At 44.6% G+C, this 25,195-nt stretch overlaps 1 protein-coding gene across 2 annotated transcripts in view; it reads left to right on the top strand.

The window, feature by feature from the left end:
• Positions 1-25,195, top strand: part of MED16 (mediator complex subunit 16) — a 59,088-nt gene that overhangs the window by 17,809 nt on the left and 16,084 nt on the right. For both annotated transcript variants that reach the window (XM_077271573.1, XM_077271581.1), the window contains exons 6-10: positions 11,462-11,617; positions 11,739-11,947; positions 22,796-23,002; positions 23,633-23,843; positions 23,926-24,059. In XM_077271573.1, the coding sequence (XP_077127688.1) occupies positions 11,462-11,617; positions 11,739-11,947; positions 22,796-23,002; positions 23,633-23,843; positions 23,926-24,059 (917 nt within the window). The remainder of the gene's footprint in view (positions 1-11,461; positions 11,618-11,738; positions 11,948-22,795; positions 23,003-23,632; positions 23,844-23,925; positions 24,060-25,195) is intronic.

The following is a 25,195-nucleotide window of genomic DNA, read 5'->3' on the forward strand; positions in this document are numbered from 1 at the left end:
TTAGGGGGTCTAGTTTCCAAAATTTGGTCACTTGTGGGGGTTTCTACTGTTTAGGTACATCAGGGGCTCTGCAAACGCAACATAACACCCACAGACAATTCTATCAAAGTCTGAATTCCAAAATGGCGCTCCTTCTCTTCCGAGCTGTGCCGTGTGCCAACAGTGGTTTACCCCCACATATGGGGTACCAGAATACTCAGGACAAATTGGAGAACAAATATTGGCATCCAATTTTTCTTGTTACCTTTGTGAAAATAAAAATTTGGAGGCTAAAAAAATCTTTTTTTGTGGGAAAAAAAATATTTTTTATTTTCACTACTCTGCATTATAAACTTCTGTGAAGCACTTGGGCATTCAAAGTTCTCACCACATATCTAGATAAGTTCCTTGGGGGGTCTATTTTCCAAAATGGGGTCACTTGTTGGGGGTTTCTACTGTTTAGGTACATTAGGGGTCTGCAAATGCAACATAACGCCCGCAGACAATTCTATCAAAGTCTGCATTCCAAAATGGCGCTCCTTCCCTTCCGAGCTCTGCCGTGCGCCCAAACAGTGGTTTACCCCCACATATGGGGTACCAGCATACTCAGGACAAATTGGACAACAACTTTTGGGGTCCAATTTCTCTTGTTACCCTTGTGAAAATAAAAATTTGGTGGCTAAAAAAATCTTTTTTGTGGGAAAAAAAAATATTTTTTATTTTCACTACTCTGCATTATAAACTTCTGTGATGCACTTGGGCATTCAAAGTTCTCACCACATATCTAGATAAGTTCCTTGGGGGGTCTATTTTCTAAAATGGGGTCACTTGTTGGGGGTTTCTACTGTTTAGGTACATTAGGGGTCTGCAAACGCAACATAACGCCCACAGACAATTCTATCAAAGTCTGCATTCCAAAATGGCGCTCCTTCCTTTCCGAGCTCTGCCGTGCGCCCAAACAGTGGTTTACCCCCACATATGGGGTACCAGCATACTCAGGACAAATTGGACAACAACTTTTGGTGTCCAATTTCTCTTGTTACCCTTGTGAAAATAAAAACTTGGGGGCTAAAAAATCTTTATTGTTAAAAAATATATATTTTTTATTTTCACGACTCTGCATTATAAACTTCTGTGATGCACTTGGGCATTCAAAGTTCTCACTACACATCTAGATAAATTCCTTGGGGGGTCTAGTTTCCAAAATGGGGTCACTTTTGGGGGGTTTCTACTGTTTAGGCACATCAGGGGCTCTCCAAACGCGACATGGCGTCTGATCTCAATTCCAGTCAATTTTGCATTGAAAAGTCAAATGGCGCTCCTTTGCTTCCGAGCTCAGCCATGCGCCCAAACAGTGGTTTACCCCCACATATGGGGTGTCGGCGTACTCAAGACAAATTGTACAACAACTTCTGGGGTCCATGTTCTCCTGTTACCCTTGGTAAAATAAAAATTTGGAGGCAAAAAGATCATTTTTGTAGAAAAAATGCGATTTTTTTATTTTCACGGCTCTACGTTATAAACTTCTGTGAAGCACCTGGGGGTTTAAAGTGCTCACCACACATCTAGATAAGTTCCTTAAGGGGTCTAGTTTCCAAAATGGTGTCACATGTGGGGGGTCTCCACTGTTTAGGCACATCAGCGGCTCTCCAAACGTGACATGGCGTCCGATCTCAATTCCAGCCAATTCTACATTGAAAAAGTAAAACGACACTCCTTCTCTTCCAAGCTCTGAGGTGCGCCCAAACAGTGGTTTACCTCCACATATGGGGTATCGACGTACTCAGGAGAAATTGCACAACAACTTTTGTGGTCTAATTTCTCCTGTTACCCTTGTGAAAATAAGAATTTGTGGGCGAAAAAATCATTTTTGTGAAAACAAATGCGATTTTTTATTTTCACGGCTCTACGTTATAAACTTCTGTGAAGCACTTGGGGGTTCAAAGTGCTCACCACACATCTAGATAAGTTCCTTGGGGGGTCTAGTTTCCAAAATGGTGTCACTTGTGGGGGGTTTCCACTGTTTAGGCACATTAGGGGCTCTCCAAACGCGACATGGCGTCCGATCTCAATTCCAGCCAATTCTGCATTGAAACAGTCAAACGGTGCTCCTTCACTTCCAAGCTCTGCGGTGCGCCCAAACAGTGGTTTACCTCCACATATGGGGTATCGGCGTACTCAGGAAAAATTGCACAACAAAATTTGTGGTTAAATTTCTGTTTTTACACTTGTGAAAATTAAAAAAAATGGTTCTGAAGTAAAATGTTTGCAAAAAAAAGTTAAATGTTCATTTTTTTCTTCCACATTGTTTTAGTTCCTGTGAAGTACGTAAAGGGTTAATAAACTTCTTGAATGTGGTTTTGAGCAGCTTGAGGGGTGCAGTTTTTAGAATGGTGTCACACTTGGTTATTTTCTATCATATAGACCCCTCAAAATCACTTCAAAGGTGATGTGGTCCCTAAAAAAAACATGGTGTTGTAAAAATGAGAAATTGCTGGTCAACTTTTAACCCTTATAACTCCCTAACAAAAAAAAAAAATTGTTTACAAAATTGTGCTGATGTAAAGTAGACATGTGAGAAATGTTATTTATTAACTATTTTTTGTGACATATCTCTCTGATTTAAGGGCATAAAAATACAAAATTTGAAAATTGCAAAATTTTAAAAATTTTCGCCATATTTCCATTTTTTTCATAAATAATCGCAAGTAATATCGAAGAAATGTTACCACTAACTTGAAGTACAACATGTCACGAAAAAACAATCTCAGAATCAGCAGGATCCGATAAAGCGTTCCAGAGTTATAACCTCATAAAGTGACAGTGGTCAGAATTGTAAAAATTGGCTCGGTCATTAAGTACCAAATTGGCTCTGTCACTAAAGGGTTAAACAAAACTTAAATAAAAATGAATGAAGACATGCCTAATCCACATCATCCGGTTCTTATTCGGCAGAATGGCAGCACTATATATTACCAGGAAACATTGGAGAAAAACTCTCATATTTCTAGTGGGACAGATATAAATATAGATGTGCCAAAAGCAGGATTTAAAGGGTCAGGGCATAAGCCCAAAAAGTCATAAGGTCTGGGGTACCCTCCCCAATTAAGTGGGGCATCCCATTCCTCAATCTGAATACAGAGGCATTTGGGGGCGGCAACCCCCCGCATATCTCCAATCCAGTAATGACATAGCACGACCCATATCCATGGCTACATCAATTTACATCCCACTTTAGAGAAATACCGACGAAGACACAAAATTGAAATTGTTCCTGATATTTAAAGTTTATTATTCTTTCATATTTTTACTTCATATTTATTAGCTTTCCACAAGTACATCAAATATAAAAAAAGAACCTAAAGAGCCAGAAGATGTGAAGGCAAATAGAATAAAGAAAGAGAATTGGTCACTTCATAGGCAAAATAATTTTTTTAACATTCGATTCTCAGAATGGGACACCTGGAATAAAGAAAAGAAAAAGGAAAAATTATTTCCTATTTTCATGTAAAATACATCAACTACTTAATCCATAAGATCGAATAACAAGAGATAGTAACCAAACTGTATATCACATAACTTGACTAAGCTTAAAGTCTACATTAAGGCCGTGTGGTTTCAGAGTGTTCAATCTCTTTATCCACTCCAATTCTCTTCTCTAAAGGTACCTTCACACGAAGCGACGCTGCAGCGATAGCGACAACGATGCCGATCGCTGCAGCATCGCTGTTTGATCGCTGGGGAGCTGTCACACAGACCGCTCTCCAGCGACCAACGATGCCGAGGTCCCCGGGTAACCAGGGTAAACATCGGGTTGCTAAGCGCAGGGCCGCGCTTAGTAACCTGATGTTTACCCTGGTTACCAGCGTAAAAGTAAAAAAAACAAACAGTACATGCTCACCTGCACGTCCCCCAGCGTCTGCTTCCTGACACTGACTGAGCTCCGGCCCTAACAGCACAGCGGTGACGTCACCGCTGTGCTTTCACTTTCACTTTAGGGCCGGAGCTCAGTCAGTGTCAGGAAGCAGACGCTGGGGGACGCGCAGGTGAGTATGTACTGTTTGTTTTTTTTACTTTTACGCTGGTAACCAGGGTAAACATCGGGTTACTAAGCGCGGCCCTGCGCTTGGTAACCCGATGTTTACCCTGGTTACCAGTGTAAAACATCGCTGGTATCGTTGCTTTTGCTTTCAAACACAACGATACACGGCGATCGGACGACCAAATAAAGTTCTGGACTTTATTCAGCGACCAGCGACATCACAGCAGGATCCTGATCGCTGCTGCGTGTCAAACGAAACGATATCGCTAGCCAGGACGCTGCAACGTCACGGATCGCTAGCGATATCGTTACAAAGTCGTTTCGTGTGAAGGTACCTTTAAGCAGCTGCACACGATCACCCCTCCTCCTTTGAACAGGTATCATGTCTATAATTCGAAAACGCAACTCCTTCTCTGTGTGAGATTTCTCCATAAAATGTTTGGAGACAGGTAAGTCCATAAGTTTTTTCCTTATGGTATGTCGGTGTTGATTAATTATTGTTTTAAAATCACACGTAGTCTCACCGACATACCATAAGGAACAAGGACATTGCAACAAGTAGATAACAAAATCTGAGTCACATGTCAAAAAGTGTTGAATTTTATATTCCTCATTAGTAATAGGATGGGAAAAATTGAAACCCTTGAGTATCAGGCTACAATTAACGCACGACAAACATGGGTAACACCCCCTTCTATTGAGGCCAGTAAGTGTATTTTGGCCATATTTCTTAAAAGAACCTATATCCGATTTAATCAGGGTGGAGACAATAGTACGATTTCTTTTATATGAAAAGATTGGAGGTTTAAAAAATTCTTTCACCTGGGGTAGGCAATTATGCAACATCCCCCAGTGTTTACATACAATATCAGCGATCTTATTGCTTTCCTCACAGATAGAGGTCACAAAAGGGATACGATCAAGTTCTTTGACTTTTGACTTTTTTTGGATTAAATCCTTTCTTGATATTGTATCAACTTTTTTCTTTTGTTTCTGCAAAAGATTTTTTGGATATCCTCTATCAGAAAATTTTTTCAAAATCACTTCAGTGGACAGGTAACACAGGTCAACAAAAAAAAATTTTTTTTCTGGTGTCCAAAATATTTTAATGAATTTGGGGTATTTTTGGGGTGCTGATTCTGAATATGCTATCAGTTTTGCCAGATTGGCTCAAGTTTTTGAGATTTTTGGTATCTTATTTATAGCACTTGTTGGTAAATGCGACGCATCATCTCATTAATTTCTTTGGATTAGTACTTGAACTGAGCAGTTCTCAATATAGTTTTGTGTTAATTAGTGTTCTAAAAGTTTGTTCATAGCTTGATTTTTGCACTAACTTTATGTTGTTGTCTGTTTTCCAGTGAAAAGCATGAACTCATCAAGAAGAAGTTGTCTTAACGATCCAGACTCATTCTGTTACATTTGTGGTGAATACACACTGCCAAAACATAGAAGAAACATAACAGACTTCGTAAAAAAAGTGTATTTTGCCTATTTTGGGGTTATGCTTGGGGACCAAGACAAGTTTTGGGCACCACACATAGTGTGCAAAGCATGTATCGAATTATTACGAAAATGGAGCAAAGGACAAAGAAAAAGCTTCAAATTTGGTGTTCCAATGGTGTGGAGAGAGCCAAAAAATCATCATGATGACTGTTATTTCTGTGCAGTGCAAGTGCAAGGATTCAATAAGCATAAGAAACGAAAATGGGAGTAACATGGAATCTGCAAGAAGGCCTGTCCCTCATTGTGAAGATGTGCCTGTACCTGTGTTTACCATAAATAACAGTCATCATGATGATTTTTTGGCTCTCTCCACACCATTGGAACACCAAATTTGAAGCTTTTTCTTTGTCCTTTGCTCCATTTTCGTAATAATTCGATACATGCTTTGCACACTATGTGTGGTGCCCAAAACTTGTCTTGGTCCCCAAGCATAACCCCAAAATAGGCAAAATACACTTTTTTTACGAAGTCTGTTATGTTTCTTCTATGTTTTGGCAGTGTGTATTCACCACAAATGTAACAGAATGAGTCTGGATCGTTAAGACAACTTCTTCTTGATGAGTTCATGCTTTTCACTGGAAAACAGACAACAACATAAAGTTAGTGCAAAAATCAAGCTATGAACAAACTTTTAGAACACTAATTAACACAAAACTATATTGAGAACTGCTCAGTTCAAGTACTAATCCAAAGAAATTAATGAGATGATGCGTCGCATTTACCAACAAGTGCTATAAATAAGATACCAAAAATCTCAAAAACTTGAGCCAATCTGGCAAAACTGATGACATATTCAGAATCAGCACCCCAAAAATACCCTAAATTCGATGAAATATCTTTGGCACCAAAAATGCTGTTGACCAGTGTAATCTGCATCACTCTCAATCCTTTTTATTCGCATTAGCTGACTATATGGAATAGACTCTTTTGTTTTCTGCGGGTGTTGGCTGTTAAACAACAACAAGTCATTTTTATCAGTCGTTTTTGTATACAGTTGAGTGACCAATTTGTCATTCTCAATTCGGACATTTAAGTCCAGAAACTGTATATTTGTGTCCGAGTATACAAGGGTAAATTTAATTGTCTCGTCAATCATATTCAAAAAATCATGAAATTCACGTAGCATGTCCTCAGTCCCAGTCCAAATGAGGAAGACATCGTCTATGTATCTCCACCACGCAGCCACATAGCAAAAGTGGTGGGACACGTAGACGAGGTCCTCCTCAAGGACGCTCATAACGATATTTGCATACACGGGCGCCATGTTCGCGCCCATGGCGGTCCCGCATAATTGCATATAAAAGGGATCCCCAAACAAAAAATTATTTTTGGTCAAAACTAATTCCAAAAGTTGAATTATAAACTCTCTGGCTTCCATAGAATAGTGTGTGGTCAATAATTTTTTATTAATTGCCTCCAACCCTCGGCCATGGTCAATGGACGTGTAAAGCGATGTGACATCAAACGATGCCAACATCACTTCACCTGTCACCTCGATATCACTTATTTTTTTAAGGAAGTCTGTAGTGTCCCGAACAAAAGACTCCGCACAACTGGCAATCGGGTTAAGGATTTTATCAAGAAAAATCCCAATCTTAGAAAAAATGGAGTCACATCCTGACACAATTGGTCTACCCGGAGGGTGTACGAGAGATGTTCACTGCTTGAAAAAGGACTTTGTATCCGAAACGTTGCCACGCCGCTCAGGCAATAAAGTCCACTTTCTTATTACTTTTATGTGCTGCTTTTCTTTTTTTGAAACTATTACTGGAGGCTTTTTTGGACTGCTGGTTGGAAGAGCTTTGCACGCCATTGAGGTAGTACTGGATGCTGTTCCAATTTTTTTTATATATATATATATATATATATATATATATATACAAAAATTTTCTTTATTATTCAGACTCAAAGCAATCTCATACATTCTAGGACACTTTAGTCCGAGAATGTCTGAGGGTTTTTTTGTATCAAGGGAGACATTTGACTGTCAGGCTTTGGTAATCATTGCATTGGAGATTCTGTTCACAGCCTCTGCCATTCTGTCCGGTATTCTTGGCGCAATCAGAACAGAAACCAAACTGACCCTATTGTAGCCACTGGGGTCTACTGGGCATTTGTGCTGTTTAATTCAACAGCTCTTTGAATTGCTATTTTTTGTCTTTTGAAATTGGATGGCACCAGTTTGCAATGAGTGGCGTTGGATTGGCATGTTAGAACAGCTGGCTGCGTACTTTTGACAATCTAAATCTATTCCCTGTTCATTTGAAACAGAACAAATATTCACCATATGTATTTGTATAATATTTATCCTGGCTGCCGCATTCACTCACATTCACCGCCCTTGCATTAACTCTTTACACTCCATCCATATCGGCTCCTCTGTCCTTTCCTCTCCTATGTATAGCACTCGTGCTCTGTTCACATTGCTTAACAGCGCAGATCCATTCAGTCCCACCATCCAACACCAGAGACGCTCTCACAAATCACTTAACCATCTGCTCACTCTTTCTATCCTCCTCCTAGTCGATGGAGACATCTCTCCCAACCCTGGCCCCCCATGTTATAGCCAGCCAAACCTCCCAACTGCTACACTCAGAAACCCCTCTAACCTTATTACTATTCCCTGCATGCGTTCTGCCTCCTTCAGTTGTGCCCTTTGGAATTCTCGCTCTGTGTGTAATAAACTCTCCTTTATCCATGACTTCTTCCTTTCTAATTCTCTTAACCTCCTGGCTCTTACTGAAACCTGGATCCAGCAGTCAGACACCACCGCTGCTGCTGCGCTTTCATATGGAGCACTACACTTTTCTTGTACCCCAAGATCGGACAGCAGAGCAGGTGGAGGAGTTGGTCTGCTCCTATCACCCACATGTACCTTCCAAGTTATCCCCCAAGTACCCTCACTTGTATTCCCTTCCTTTGAGGTCCATGCTGTCAGACTTTACATCCCCTTCTCCCTGCGAGTGGCAGTGGTGTATCGTCCCCCGGGCCCCTCCCATCAGTTCCTGGATCACTTTGCCACCTGGCTTCCACACTTTTTCTCCTGTGACATCCCCACCCTTATCATGGGTGATTTCAACATCCCCATTGCTTTTCCCATCTCCCCTTCTTCTCCTCACCTTTTATCTCTAACCTCCTCTTTCGGCCTCTCGCAGCATACTAACTCTCCAACGCATGAAGACGGAAACTCCCTCGACTTGGTCTTCTCCTGACTTTGCTCAGTGGATGATTTCACAAACTCCCCTCTCCCGCTCTCTGACCACAACCTCCTTTCATTCTCTATCAAGAACTGCCATCCCGCTCAGGTCACCCCCACTTTCCACACTTATAGAAACATACAGGCCATTAACACCCAGATACTTATGAAGAACTTGCAGTCATAATTGGCCCCTATCTCCTCCATCTCATGTCCTGATTCTGCACTGAAGCATTACAATGAAACCCTGCAAAGTGCCCTGGATGAAATTGCACCTCCTATACATAGGACAACTCGGCACAGACGGCGACAACCGTGGCACACGCTACAGCGGTGCTCCAGGTGCGCCGAATGTCTGTGCAGAAAATCTAATCTACCCGAAGATTTCATCCATTATAAGTTCATGCTTAAAACATACAACTCTGCCCTTCACCTCTCCAAACAAACCTATTTTAACCCCCTCATCACCTCACTGTCCAATAACTCTAAACGTCTCTTTGACACTTTCCAGTCCCTACTCAACCCAAGAGTGCAGGCCCCAACAACAGATCTCCGCGCTGACGATCTGGTCAATTACTTCAAAGAAAAAATTGACCACATTCGACAGGAAATTATCTCCCAATCCCTTCATACCATGCACTGTCCTCCCTCCCCCACTGCATCTAGTTCACTCTCTGACTTTGAACGAGTCACAGAAGAAGTAGTAATCAGGCTCCTTGCATCTTCTCGCCCGACCACTTGCACCAGTGACCCCATTCCGTCACATCTCCTCCAGTCCCTTTCCCCGGCTGTCACCTCTCACCTAACAAAAATATTCAACCTTTCTCTGTCTTCTGGTATATTTCCCTCCTCATTTAAGCATGCCATCATACATCCATTACTTAAAAAACCATCCCTCGATCAAAACTGTGCTGCTAATTATAGACCTGTCTCTAATCTTCCCTTCATCTGTAAACTCCTCGAACGCCTGGTCCACTCCCATCTTATCCGCTATCTCTCAGATAACTCTCTTCTCGACCCTCTTCAATCTGGTTTCCGCTCTTTACACTCTACTGAAACTGCCCTCACTAAAGTCTTTAATGACCTACTAACAGCTAAATCTAATGGTCACTACTCCATGCTAATTCTCTTGGATCTCTCCGCAGCATTCGATACTGTGGTTCATCAGCTCCTCCTCACTATGCTCCGCTCCATCGGCCTCAAGGACACCGTTCTCTCCTGGTTCTCGTCCTATCTCTTTGACCGCTCCTTCACTGTATCTTTTGCTGGTTCCTCCCCCTCTCACCTTCCCCTTACTTTTGGGGTTCCTGAAGGATCAGTCCTAGGCCCCCTCCTCTTCTCTTTGTATACTGCCCCTATTGGATAAACAATCAGTAGATTTGGGTTCCAGTACCATCTCTATGCTGATGACACCCAATTATACACTTGTTCTCCTGATATCACGCCTGCCTTTTTAGAAAACACCAGTGATTGTCTTACCGCTGACATCATGTCCTCCCTCTATCTGAAATTGAACCTGTCAAAAACTGATCTCGTGTTTTCTCCCTCTACTAACCTACCTTTGCCTGACATTGCCATCTCCATGTATGGTTCCACCATTACTCCCAAGCAACATGCCCGCTGCCTTGGGGTCATACTTGATTCCGAGCTTTCCTTCACCCCCCACATCCGATCATTGGCTTGCTCTTCTTATCTGCATCTCAAAAACATTTCTAGAATTCGCCCTTCTCTTACTTTCGACACTGCAAAAACTCTTACTGTTTCACTCATTCATTCTCGTCTTGACTATTGTAACTCTCTCTTAATCGGCCTCCCTCTTACCAAGCTCTCCCAGCTCCAATCTGTCCTGAATGCTGCAGCCAGGATCATTTTCCTCACCAACCGTTACACCGATGCCTCTACCCTGTGCCAATCATTACACTGGTTACCAATCCACTCCAGAATCCAGTACAAAACTATTACCCTCATCCACAAAGCACTCCATGGCTCAGCACCACCCTACATCTCCTCCCTTGTCTTAGTCTACCACCCTACCTGTGCTCTCCGTTCTGCTAAGGACCTGAGGTTAGCATCGTCAATAATCAGAACCTCCCACTCCCGTCTCCAAGACTTTTCACGTGCTTCGCCAGTTCTTTGGAATGCACTACACAGGTTAATACGATTATTCCCCAAACCCCACAATTTTAAGCGTGGCCTAAAAACGCATTTGTTCAGAGTGGCCTACCGCCTCAACGCATTAACCTAACTATCCCTGTGTGGCCCATTAAAAAAACAAACAAAAAAAAACCAAAACAACATAATCAGGTTCCTCACATCATGTTCTCATACACTTTATGCAGTTAATAGCCTCTGTGTCTGTACTGTTACATACATAGGCTGTTAACTGGTTCATGCAGCTTTACATGAACACCCGATCCTTACACTATGGCTGGTCCGAACAACGAAAGCAATTGTTACCATCCACCTCTCGTGTCTTCCTTTTTCCTATAGATTGTAAGCTTGCGAGCAGGGCCCTCATTCCTCTTGGTATCTGTTTTGAACTGTGACTTTGTTACACTGTAATGTCTATTGTCTGTACAAGTCCCCTCTATAAGTTGTAAAGCGCTGCGGAATATGTTGGCGCTATATAAATAAAATTATTATTATTTTGACCATACCGTGTATAATTGTCAATACGTGTGATATGTAAATTCTTCTATTTTGTCTCTATGCCTTATGCTGTTGTTTTTGCCTTGCAGTAAGTGATAAGCAACCAATGATCCTGAAATGGCGCATATTATCTGCTACCAATGAACTGGAACGTGTGTCTGCCGTGGCATTGCCCAAACTGCCAATTTCCCTTACGAACACAGACATCAAAGTAGCAAACGATACAAAGTTCTATCCTGGCTTGGGTATGGTATTCCTAAGATTCAATGTGCTACAAATTACATTTTTCTTATCCTGAAGATTGATTTCATGGCTGTTATTTGAGTACTTGCATGTCTAATGTTTAGAATTCAATCATATTTGCAGGCCTTGCTCTGGCTTTCCATGATGGCAATGTGCATATTGTGCACAGACTATCTCTACAGACAATGGCTGTGCTATTTGGCAACTCCATGCGCCCATCAGAAGAACCTAGCTTAAAACGGCAGCGGTCACCTACCCCATGCATACACTTTAAAGCGTTACAGATGTCTTGGACGTCTCTGGCTTTAGTCGGCTTGGATACTCAGGGAAAGGTTAGTTGAAAGATCATAAATGTACTATAATACGTTATCTAAGATACCAATTTTACTCTGTCGCCTCATTGGGGGACACAGGACCATGGGTGTTATGCTGCTATCCACTAGGAGGCGACACTATGCATAATCTGAAAAAGATTAACCGTGGCTCCTCCTCTGCAGTATACACCCCTGGACGGCGTCAGCTTTCTCCAGTTTGCTTAGTGTCGCATAGGAGGCACACCTAAAACTTTTTTTTACTCCGTTTTTTCCCTGACGGATTGCAGATGAAGAAAAGTGGGTCTCCTGCGAGACTCCTGGCATGGCTCCTTCCTCGGCCCTCTATTATGGGGTGCCCGGTTGAAGTGGAGATGGCTATTCCCCATGTTGCTCCTTCCCCAGTCCCTCGGGTGCTGGTTCGAAGTCGAGACCCCCCTCCTTCCCCAATTCCTTTTGGTTTCTGGGTTCAGGTCGAGGCGAGGATAAAGGCCCCTGAAGGTGACAAAGCACCCTCCCTAATCCCCCTCTGGGGGTATTAGGTTGAGACGCCTCAGGTAGGGCCTGTACATGCAGCATTCTACAGCTCCCAGCAATGGGCCAGCACACTGTGCCTGCATCCAGGGACCCCAGCCCAGCTGTGGGCTCCTGTCGGGGCCGGGGGGAGTGCAGGCAGGCATGGCACAGACAGACACAGGGCTCCCTGCGCCCCTGTCTCTGCGGCAGCACCAGCTCTATACTGCCTCAGGGGGACCCCTCACCGGGCCCCCCCTTCCGCTTACAGCCCCACCGCTATCCTGCCTTTAAATCCAGGGGGGTCCGGTTCAGATCCGTCCCCCTCCCAGACTTTCGCGCCAGCCTGGAGCCCTTCTGGGCATCAGGCATCTAATTTAGGCCCCGGCTTCGGCCTAGCTGAAGCCACCGCCTCCTCTCCACCCCCCCGGCCCGCCCCCCGGATGACAAATATGACACTCTACAGTGTCATAGAGGGGGTGGGTCGAGACAGAAAGGGCGTGTTTTTACACAGCTTTGCCGCTTTTTTCTCAGCTCTCCGACCCCTTCTCCCCCTGCCTCTTCTCCTCGGCGGCCATTTCTACTGCAGCAAGGATTAACCCTGCATCTCCCGGTCAGTAGGACCAGGACTAGGCCAGCCAGTCTCCGGGGGGGCACAGGACTGTGGATCTTCGGCACTGGACCTAGGGGCAAACTGGTGGGGTAAGATCACAGCTGGGTTGTTTTACTCGGCTGTGAATCCATATTCCCTATAAGGCTCCCCCATAGGGCCCTCTGCATAGACTACCCCTGTAACGTCCTCTGCTTAGCAGCCCTTCTGCACTCTGTGCACTATGCCTTGCTCAAGGTCCAAGAGAACCAGGCAGGACTGCTATTATGCATTCTGCACAGCCTGCAGGACCGCTCTCCCCAGTGGCAGTATCTACCCACACTGCCAGGACTGCACTCAGACTACTGTGTCAGAGCCCCAAGAGGCCCCTGCCAATGCTTCGGTGTCTAATGCCACGCCGGAGTGGGTCACTCAGATGTCGCAGTCTATAGATAACCTAACCTCCACATTGCTTCAGGCTCTGCAGAGTCATGCCTCGGCTATGACCGCTACCCAACAAAGGGAGAGCTTGGCTCAGGGACAGGACGACCCTGGCACATCCACGTCTAAGTCAGGACGCAAGCGGACCCACAGTCCATCTACGTCATCCCATAGCACTCGGTCATCCCCTTCTAGGGAGAGACACCGTAGCTCCAGGTCAGCTAGACCATCCCCTTCCAGGGACAGACAACGCAGATCTCCGCAATCCCCGACCAGAGATGATACACAGGATTCGGAAGACATCTGTGACTCCGACTCAGACAAGGAAACGGAGGGGTCCCTGATCCCAATCCCCCCTAGCAATACTGCGCTAGTTGAGGTAAGGACTTTTCTTCAGGGGGTTTCCTGATTGGTTCCCCCCTACAGACGACCACTAGAAACGTGGTACCGCAACCTGGTCCTGACAGCATTGAAGGAACCACCCTTCGAACCTCTTAAGGAGGTCCCGCTCCGCCTTCTCTCCCAGAAGGTGGTTTTCCTGGTGGCAATCACCTCGCTACGCAGGGTGTCTGAACTGACAGCACTCTCCTGCAGACGGCCTTTCATGGCTTTTCACCAGGACAAGGTAGTTCTTCGTACGGTCCCATCCTTCCTTCCGAAGGTTGTGTCCAACTTCCACCTCAATGAGGAAATTTCACTACCATCCCTTTGTCCGGTTCCGGTTCATAGAGTGGAGAAGTGTTATGACCCCAATGGCGAGGGTCTCAGAGGAACGTGGAAGTCTGCAGAATACAAAAATCCAGCTCATAGGGCAGTGGTAACTGGGTTGACCATATATCTACTCCTAACGCCAACACTAGAAGTAGCCGGGGATCATTCCTACGTTGATTCTAGATGACACGCGCCAGCCGGAGAATCTAGCTACCCCTAGTAGAGGAAAACAAAGACCTTTCTTGCCTCCAGAGAAGGGGACCCCAAAGCTGGATAGAAGCCCCCCACAAATAATGACGGTGAGGTAAGAGGAAATGACAAACACAGAAATGAACCAGGTTTAGCACAGAGAGGCCCGCTTACTGATAGCAGAATAAAGAAAGGTAACTTATATGGTCAACAAAAACCCTATCAAAATCCACACTGGAAATTCAAGAACCCCCGAACCGTCTAACGGTCCGGGGGGAGAACACCAGCCCCCTAGAGCTTCCAGCAAAGGTCAGGATATAGATTTGGAACAAGCTGGACAAAAATACAAAACCAAAACAAATAGCAAAAAGCAAAAGGCAGACTTAGCTGATATAACTGGAACCAGGATCAGTAGACAAGAGCACAGCAGACTAGCTCTGATAACTACGTTGCCAGGCATTGAACTGAAGGTCCAGGGAGCTTATATAGCAACACCCCTAACTAACGACCCAGGTGCGGATAAAAGGAATGACAGAAAAACCAGAGTCAAAAAACTAGTAACCACTAGAGGGAGCAAAAAGCAAATTCACAACAGTACCCCCCCCTTAGTGAGGGGTCACCGAACCCTCACCACGACCACCAGGGCGATCAGGATGAGCGGCATGAAAGGCACGAACTAAATCGGCCGCATGAACATCAGAGGCGACCACCCAGGAATTATCCTCCTGACCATAGCCCTTCCACTTGACCAGGTACTGAAGCCTCCGCCTGGAGAGGCGAGAATCCAAGATCTTCTCCACCACGTACTCCAACTCGCCCTCAACCAACACCGGAGCAGGAGGCTCAGCAGAAGGAACTACAGGCACAATGTACCGCCGCAACAAGGACCTATGAAATACATTGTGAATAGCAAACGACACAGGAAGATCCAGACGAAAAGATACAGGATTAAGGATTTCCAATATCTTGTAAGGCCCAATAAAACGAGGTTTAAATTTGGGAGAGGAGACCTTCATAGGAACAAAGCGGGAAGAAAGCCATACCAAATCCCCAACGCGTAGTCGGGGACCCACACCGCGGCGGCGGTTGGCAAAGCGCTGAGCCTTCTCCTGTGACAACTTCAAGTTGTCCACCACATGATTCCAGATCTGCTGCAACCTATCCACCACAGAATCCACCCCAGGACAGTCAGAAGGCTCCACATGACCCGAAGAAAAGCGAGGATGGAAACCGGAGTTGCAGAAAAAAGGCGAAACCAAGGTGGCGGAACTAGCCCGATTATTAAGGGCAAACTCAGCCAACGGCAAGAATGTCACCCAATCGTCCTGATCAGCAGAGACAAAACACCTCAAATAAGCCTCCAAAGTCTGATTGGTTCGCTCCGTCTGTCCATTAGTCTGAGGATGGAAAGCAGACGAAAACGACAAATCAATGCCCATCCTACTACAAAAGGATCGCCAGAACCTGGAAACGAACTGGGATCCTCTGTCTGACACAATATTCTCAGGGATGCCGTGCAAACGAATCACGTTCTGGAAAAACACAGGAACCAGATCGGAAGAGGAAGGCAGCTTAGGCAAAGGAACCAAATGGACCATCTTGGAGAAGCGATCACATATCACCCAGATAACGGACATGCCCTGAGATAGCGGCAGATCAGAAATGAAATCCATGGAGATATGTGTCCAAGGTCTCTTCGGGACAGGCAAGGGCAAGAGCAAACCGCTGGCACGAGAACAGCAAGGCTTAGCTCGAGCACAAGTCCCACAGGACTGCACAAAGTACCGCACATCCCTTGACAAGGAAGGCCACCAAAAGGACCTGGCCACCAGATCTCTGGTGCCAAAAATTCCCGGGTGACCTGCCAACACCGAGGAATGAACCTCGGAAATGACTCTGCTGGTCCACTTATCCGGGACAAACAGTCTGTCAGGTGGACAAGACTCAGGCCTATCAGCCTGAAATCTCTGCAACACACGTCGCAGATCCGGAGAAATAGCTGACAAGATAACTCCATCTTTAAGAATACCAACAGGATCCGCGACTCCAGGAGCATCAGGCACAAAGCTCCTAGAAAGAGCATCGGCCTTCACATTCTTTGAACCTGGTAAATACGAGACAACAAAATCAAAGCGGGAGAAAAACAATGACCAGCGGGCCTGTCTCGGATTAAGGCGTTTAGCAGACTCGAGATACATCAGATTTTTGTGATCAGTCAAGACCACCACACGATGCTTAGCACCCTCGAGCCAATGACGCCACTCCTCAAATGCCCATTTCATGGCCAACAACTCCCGATTGCCCACATCATAATTTCGCTCGGCAGGCGAAAACTTCCTAGAGAAAAAAGGCACAAGGTTTCATAACAGAGCAACCAGGGCCTCTCTGCGACAAAACGGCCCCTGCCCCAATCTCCGAAGCATCCACCTCAACCTGAAAGGGAAGTGAGACGTCAGGCTGGCACAAAACAGGCGCCGAAGTAAACCGGCGTTTCAACTCCTGGAAAGCCTCCACGGCAGCAGGAGCCCAGTTAGCTACATCGGAGCCCTTCTTGGTCATATCCGTCAAAGGTTTCACAATGCTAGAAAAATTAGCGATAAAACGACGGTAGAAGTTAGCGAAGCCCAAGAACTTCTGAAGACTCTTAACTGACGAGGGCTGAGTCCAATCAAGAATAGCTCGGACCTTGACTGGGTCCATCTCCACAGCAGAAGGGGAAAAAATGAACCCCAAAAAGGGAACCTTCTGTACACCAAAGAGACACTTTGAGCCCTTGACAAACAAAGAATTTTCACGCAAAATTTTAAAGACCAACCTGACCTGCTCCACATGCGAATCCCAATTATCAGAAAAAACCAAAATATCATCCAGATAAACAATCAAAAATTTATCCAGATACTTCCGGAAAATGTCATGCATAAAGGACTGAAAAACTGAAGGCGCATTGGAGAGCCCAAAAGGCATCACCAAGTACTCAAAATGACCTTCGGGCGTATTGAATGCGGTTTTCCATTCATCACCTTGCTTAATGCGCACAAGGTTGTACGCACCACGAAGGTCTATCTTGGTGAACCACTTGGCAGCCTTAATCCGGGCAAACAAGTCAGACAACAGCGGTAAAGGATACTGAAATTTGACAGTGATCTTATTTAAAAGCCGATAATCAATACACGGTCTCAAAGATCCGTCCTTTTTTGCCACAAAAAAGAATCCTGCACCAAGAGGGGAAGAAGACGGACGAATATGTCCTTTCTCCAGAGACTCCTTGATATATGAACGCATAGCGGTATGTTCAGGTACCGACAGATTAAACAGTCTTCCCTTAGGAAATTTACTGCCTGGGATCAAATCTATAGCACAGTCACAGTCCCTATGAGGAGGCAGTGCACTGGACTCAGACTCACTGAAGACATCCTGATAATCAGACAAATACTCCGGAACTTCCGAAGGCGTAGAAGAAGCAATAGACACAGGCAGGGAATCCCCATGAATACCACGACAGCCCCAACTTGAGACTGACATAGCCTTCCAGTCCAGGACTGGATTATGGGTCTGTAACCATGGCAGCCCTAAAACAACCAAATCATGCATTTTATGTAAAACCAGGAAACGTATCACCTCGCGGTGTTCAGGAGTCATGCACATGGTAACCTGTGTCCAATACTGCGGTTTATTTGCTGCCAATGGCGTAGCATCAATACCCCTAAGAGGAATAGGATTTTCTAATGGTTCAAGAGTAAAACCACAGCGCTTAGCAAATGAGAGATCCATGAGACTCAGGGCAGCACCTGAATCTACAAACGCCATGACAGGATAAGATGACAGTGAGCAAATCAAAGTTACAGACAGAATAAATTTAGGTTGCAAATTACCAACGGTGACAGGACTAACAACCTTAGCTATACGTTTAGAGCATGTTGAGATAACATGTGTAGAATCACCACAGTAGTAGCACAAGCCATTCCGGCGTCTATGAATTTTCCGCTCATTTCTAGTCAGGATTCTATCACATTGCATTAAATCAGGTGTCTGTTCAGACAACACCATGAGGGAATTTGCGGTTTTTCTATCACATTGCACCGAATTAGGTGTCTGTTCAGACAACACCATGAGGGAATTTGCGGTTTTGCGCTCCCGCAACCGCCGGTCAATTTGAATAGCCAGTGCCATAGTATCATTCAGACCTGTGGGAATGGGAAAACCCACCATAACATTCTTAATGGCTTCAGAAAGGCCATTTCTAAAATTAGCGGCCAGTGCACACTCGTTCCAATGTGTCAGCACGGACCATTTCCGAAATTTTTGGCAATACACTTCAGCCTCGTCCTGCCCCTGAGACATAGCCAGCAAGGCCTTTTCTGCCTGAATCTCAAGATTGGGTTCCTCATAAAGTAAACAGAGCGCCAGAAAAAACGCATCAAGATCAGCCAATGCCGGATCTCCTGGCGCCAGCGAAAAAGCCCGATCCTGAGGGTCGCCCCGTAAGAACGAAATAACAATTTTTACTTGCTGAGCAGAATCTCCAGATGAACAGGGTCTCAGGGACAAAAACAATTTACAATTATTCACGAAATTCCTAAACTTAAACCTGTCTCCGGAAAACAGTTCAGGAATCGGTATTTTAGGTTCTGACCTAGGATTTCTGATAACATAGTCTTGTATGCCCTGCACACGAGTAGCCAGCTGGTCCACACTTGTAATCAAGGTCTGGACATTCATGTCTGCAGCAAGCATAGCCACTCTGAGGTAAAGGGGAAGAAGAAAAAAAAAACTCAGAATCTTCTTTCTTATAATCCCTCTTCTGCAATGCATTAAACATTTAATACGGGCCTGGCAAACTGTTATGACCCCAATGGCGAGGGTCTCAGAGGAACGTGGAAGTCTGCAGAATACAAAAATCCAGCTCATAGGGCAGTGGTAACTGGGTTGACCATATATCTACTCCTAACGCCAACACTAGAAGTAGCCGGGGATCATTCCTACGTTGATTCTAGATGACACGCGCCAGCCGGAGAATCTAGCTACCCCTAGTAGAGGAAAACAAAGACCTTTCTTGCCTCCAGAGAAGGGGACCCCAAAGCTGGATAGAAGCCCCCCACAAATAATGACGGTGAGGTAAGAGGAAATGACAAACACAGAAATGAACCAGGTTTAGCACAGAGAGGCCCGCTTACTGATAGCAGAATAAAGAAAGGTAACTTATATGGTCAACAAAAACCCTATCAAAATCCACACTGGAAATTCAAGAACCCCCGAACCGTCTAACGGTCCGGGGGGAGAACACCAGCCCCCTAGAGCTTCCAGCAAAGGTCAGGATATAGATTTGGAACAAGCTGGACAAAAATACAAAACCAAAACAAATAGCAAAAAGCAAAAGGCAGACTTAGCTGATATAACTGGAACCAGGATCAGTAGACAAGAGCACAGCAGACTAGCTCTGATAACTACGTTGCCAGGCATTGAACTGAAGGTCCAGGGAGCTTATATAGCAACACCCCTAACTAACGACCCAGGTGCGGATAAAAGGAATGACAGAAAAACCAGAGTCAAAAAACTAGTAACCACTAGAGGGAGCAAAAAGCAAATTCACAACAGAGAAGGCTCTGCATACGCTTGACCTCGTCAGGGCATTGTGTATATACGTGTCTAGGACTGCGTCCTTCCGGAGGTCTGATTCTCTTTTCCTCCTTCCGGAAGGCAGCCACAAGGGTCTGCCAGCTTCCAAAGCTACCCTTGCCAGGTGGATCAAATCCACCATACAGGAGGCCTACCGCCTTAAGAATTCTTCTCTTCCAGCCGGTATTACGGCACACTCTACACGGGCGGTAGGGGCCTCCTGGGCCATTTGGCACCAGGCTTTGGCACAACAAGTATGTAAGGCAGCCACTTGGACTAGCCTACACACGTTTACTAAACACTACAGGGTTCATACCCAGTCCTCAGAGGACGCGAGACTGGGTAGATGTGTCCTGCAGGCGGCATTGCCCTAAGTATAGGAGCCTGTCTGCACAATATTCGTCCATTGCTTCCCACCCAGGGACTGCTTTAGGACGTCCCATGGTCCTGTGTCCCCCAATGAGGCGACAGAGTAAAGGAGATTTTTGTGTACTCACTGTAAAATCTCTTTCTCTTAGCCTCTAATTGGGGGACACAGCTCCCACCCTGTTGCCCTTTCCGGGCCGTTGTAACTGTTGAGTTTTCATATTGTTCTTTGAGCTCGTACATAGTTGCCTTCTTACAGGCATAATTATGTTATTCATGTTACGTTCCTCCTACTGCTTTTGCACAAAAATGGAGAAGGCTGATGCCGTCCAGGGGTGTATACTGCAGAGGAGGAGCCACAGTTAATCTTTTTCAGATTATGCATAGTGTCGCCTCCTATTGGACAGCAGCATAACACCCATGGTCCTGTGTCCCCCAATTAGAGGTTAAGAGAAAGAGATTTTACGGTGAGTACACAAAAATTTCCTTTTTTTTAAAGGGAACCTGTCATTTGATTCATACTGCCCAACAGCAGGCAGCATGAATTGGAGCCTGGCTGCACGATTGCACCTAGGTGTACTATTTTCTGAAAAGCTTCAGCGTTAAAGAGAAAATATAGTTTGGTGATCAGGTCTGGCTCTGCCCCCGGTCGGCGCTTTCTGTCACTGCTACAAGTTATTGACTAACTATAAGTCTTTTGCTACGGGAGAGATCTGTCAGTCACCTAGAACGCCGCTGGGAAAAGTAGGCGGTGAGAGGTGTTGGACTAGTCTGTTTTCCTGCTATAGTTTCCAGCTGGATCTTTAAGGGTATGTGCACACGCTGCGGATTTTGCTGCGGAACCGCAGCGTTTCTGCAGCTGCGGGTCCGCAGTGGTTTCCCATGAGTTTACAGTACAATGTAAACCTATGGGAAACGAAATCCGCAGTGCACATGCTGCGGAAAAAAAACGCGCAGAAACAGCGGTTTATATTCCGCAGCATGTTAATTCTTTGTGCGGATTCCGATGCGGGTTTACACCTGCTCCAATATAAAACTGCAGGTGTAAACCTGCAGCGGTGCCCGCAATTGAAACTGCGATAAATCCGCAGTAAAAATCGCAGCGGTTTTGCACTGCGGATTTATCAAATCCGCTGCGAAAAATTCCGCAAAGGAATCCGCAGCGTGGGCACATGGCCTAAAGGATACCTTCTCTGTAATGCTGAGAAAAATATGCCTGCAGCAAGGATCTAGTTTGTGCAAACTGCGGTTTGACAAGCATGGAGCATATGACTGGTCGCCATTAATGAGTCATTTTTCTTGCTCGCTTTCATTGTCTGTCAGTGTGTGTGTGTGTGTGTTTTGTTTTTTTTCCTTTTCGAAGGTTGATTCTTCTATTCTATTTAATGTTAATGCAGAACTTTATTTTCTGAACTTTAAGAACTTCTCAAAAAGAGTCATAACAATTATTACCAGTGGTAACTGAGTATTGACTTTGTATTTGTTTCACAGCTTTATCATATGTTTTCCTCTGTTATGAGGAGCATTAGGAAAATATACGTACCTTAGAACCCACTATATATTACTCAGGATCATCTTTTCTTATGAAGTGTTCTTTACGTTGCAGCCTCTGCATGAAATACAGACCCTGCGAGTCCCAGAATTTGTCATATTTCAGTATTTGGGCAGGCTTTTTTTTTTTTTAAAGATCATTTTAAAGGTTTACAAGGGGAAAAAAAGAAATATAAAAATAAAGGCAACACTTACAAATGTTGCCAAGAATTTAGTACAAGTGGAGCCGTACATACAGTAACAACTAATTCTGGTGGGTTGAAGGGCATGGGGACATGTACCCTTTAAAGCTCGATAACAGGAGCAGTACGATTTACCTTTATCTACAGCCCAACAGTGCACAATATGATGAAGCCCCACAACCCCCCCCCCCCCCCAAACAAGTGCTGACCGATAGTTAAAATATAAAATGAACCCTACTCTACTCACCACATTCTCTCAGATGTGCTGATCAGCTCTGCACACTTTGTGTACTGAATGCCCCCACAGCAGGCACAATGTCTCCATGCCCATTGAGCAGAGACTGATGGCTCAGGGAGCCGGTGGCTTCATGTTCAATCACTGTGTTCACCTTAGGATTCATCTTTAGCAGCACAGGCTTTAAACCAATCTTCCCCAGCTATTGGCTCTCCTATTCCCCTTTCCCAAGCTTTCCACAATGAGGAGAATGACTTATCCATGGAGTGGAGGAGAGATCCATGCCGATTAGTATCCTTGAGATGATGACTCTTCACTATAGTTTCTCTACCTTGCTAGTAGATTTAGTCACCAATATGGTCAGTGTTGGGAGGCGCACAAATGCCATTTCTTATTTTTACCTCTATATTATACCGATGGGCATCACCTACTCCTTACTGTCTTATCACTGAGTGTTCAGTCCTTTTGTTTTACAGCTCAGTATGCTGAGGGTCTCCCCATCCATGGGACATGCACTTGACATGACTACATCACTTCGTCACCTCCTGTTCCTTCTTGAATACTGCATGGTGACCGGCTATGACTGGTGGGACATATTGCTTCATGTACAGCCAAGCATGGTACATAATTTAGTTGAGAAGCTGCATGAGGAGTACACGAAACAGAATGCTGCACTGCAACAGGTGGGTGCGCTGTACCAGATCACTCACTGCTTAGGTACCCACTGAATAATGCCAACTTGTAGCTAATTGAGTATTCTCAGTAATGCGTTAAGCCATCATTTTGTGAAATGAGAATATCACTAGTATATGCTTGTACTAGGCTGTACAACACTGGAGCTGTGAGGTGGCTCCCTGAGCAAGTAGTGGTTGGGAATGCTTATGTACTGGGAAAAATGGTGATGGGGCTGTAGCACTAAAGCAGTGCAGGGGCCTTTCCTGCTCTTTACCAATGGTGGTTCCAGAGGTCAGAACCCTACCACTCACAAAGTGATGGGATATTCTTGTAGTATGCCGTCACTTTATGAAATGGTAATAATCATTTAAACGGAAGCTGTCACCGAGATAGGTGTATTTGTCTTTTCTGGCAGTTTGGACCCTACAAATTTTCTGACAGGTCTCGATAGGGAGACCTGTAAACTTTTCAGGAGGATTTAGCAGCCACGACTACCTTCAGCTGTCTTCAGTAAGCATTCCATAAAACTTCCCGTCTGCTTTTTGAGTGATGGCTGTAGCGATCTCCTGGTTGGACGCTACAGCCAAATTAAACATAGATGGATGACATATCCTTAAAACTCTTCTTAATCTTTTTAGGTCCTTTCCACCAGGATTCTGTCCATGAAAGCATCACTTTGTAAACTGTCGCCTAGCACAATCACTCGAGTTTGTGATTACCACGCCAAGCTGTTCCTCATCTCAATCAGCTGCACTCTGAAGTCTTTACTTCGGCCACATGTTCTCAACACTCCTGACAAAAGTCCAGGAGACCGGCTCACTGAGATCTGCAATAAATTTCCTGACACTGGTAGGGTCTGGGAGTGTTACATTGACTCAAGTCGATACCCACTCTAATATATCTTAATATAAGAGAATTCTTTTGTCTTTAGATATAGATAAGGTTATGATTAACCTGAAGACGGAGGAGTTTGTGCTTGACATGCCAACACTTCAGTCTTTACAGCAGCTCATCCAGTGGATTGGTGATTTTGTGTTGTATCTACTGGCAAGCCTTCCTAATCAGGTAATTCAACGTCCAAACTGTGCAGACTGTCATTTCAAATTGTTTTAAGTATTTAGATCTTCCCCTGATAATTTGTAGTAAAAACTGTGTAGCCTGAAAAATTGATATCCAGGCTATTCCTTATTTATTGATTTTTATAATAGCTGCCTATGTTCAAATTGATGCCAGAAATACAGCAAACGACTGTTGTAGCCAGTGATTAACTAAAGTGGTCATGTGCCATTGAACTCTAGAGCTATTTAATGGAAGCAGCGATCCTACAAAGTCATTATCGACCCTTTAACGAGACTTGAAATATGACTTAGGATAAAAGCCAAATCAGAATCTCAATATGTAGATAAGGGGCAGTACCCCAAAACACAGTGTCTACGAATTGAGATTCTGATTTGGCTTTTATCCTAAGTCATATTTCAAGTCTCGTTAAAGGGTCGATAATGACTTTGTAGGATCGCTGCTTCCAATAGGTGGCACTAGAGTTCTCACCCTCTTCCTCTCTGAAGAGACAATTTGCATATTTCATTTCTCAGAGGCGCATGCAAGGTGTTTTAGTCTCCTCATATTGGTATGCCGGACCTGGCTTGTCAATCTTAACACGGAGAAACTTTACCTCTTAGATCCCTTTTTACACCTTAGTTACCCTTTCTTCATCTATATCTGTATATATATCTATTTACAGGAACTGTAGCTAAAACCTATTTTACCCATTATCATTCCTCTGACATTGGTCTCTATTGTAATGTAACAAATCTTTTTTTTTTTTTTAATTGTTTAAAAGTTTTCAGTGACCTAATTTGGTAATTCAAGCTTTGACCCCACAAGACCGTGAGAAGTCAGGCTCTCTGCTGTCTCTCTATTCTGACAGCTTGATGAGACTTCCCGACTCTTGGTTGGGAGATACCACTTTGTGGGGGCAGACTGTGTGTACCATCACATGGGGAGACGCATGCTGCTGTTTTACTTCATGAGTGATACAATTGTATATGTGGGCATAATCCGAGCCAGCCAATAGGTCGTGTAAAGTTGGAGCAAAAAAAAAAAAGTGTTCAAACGTATGCCAAATTTATCATCCAACATGAGCCACTGTGAAAAGTGTTACATTTATGGGACTGGGAAGTGTACATGTCTACCGTCTATTT

This window comes from Ranitomeya variabilis, chromosome 1 (assembly GCF_051348905.1).
Source record: "Ranitomeya variabilis isolate aRanVar5 chromosome 1, aRanVar5.hap1, whole genome shotgun sequence".
NCBI classification, from domain to species: domain Eukaryota; kingdom Metazoa; phylum Chordata; class Amphibia; order Anura; family Dendrobatidae; genus Ranitomeya; species Ranitomeya variabilis.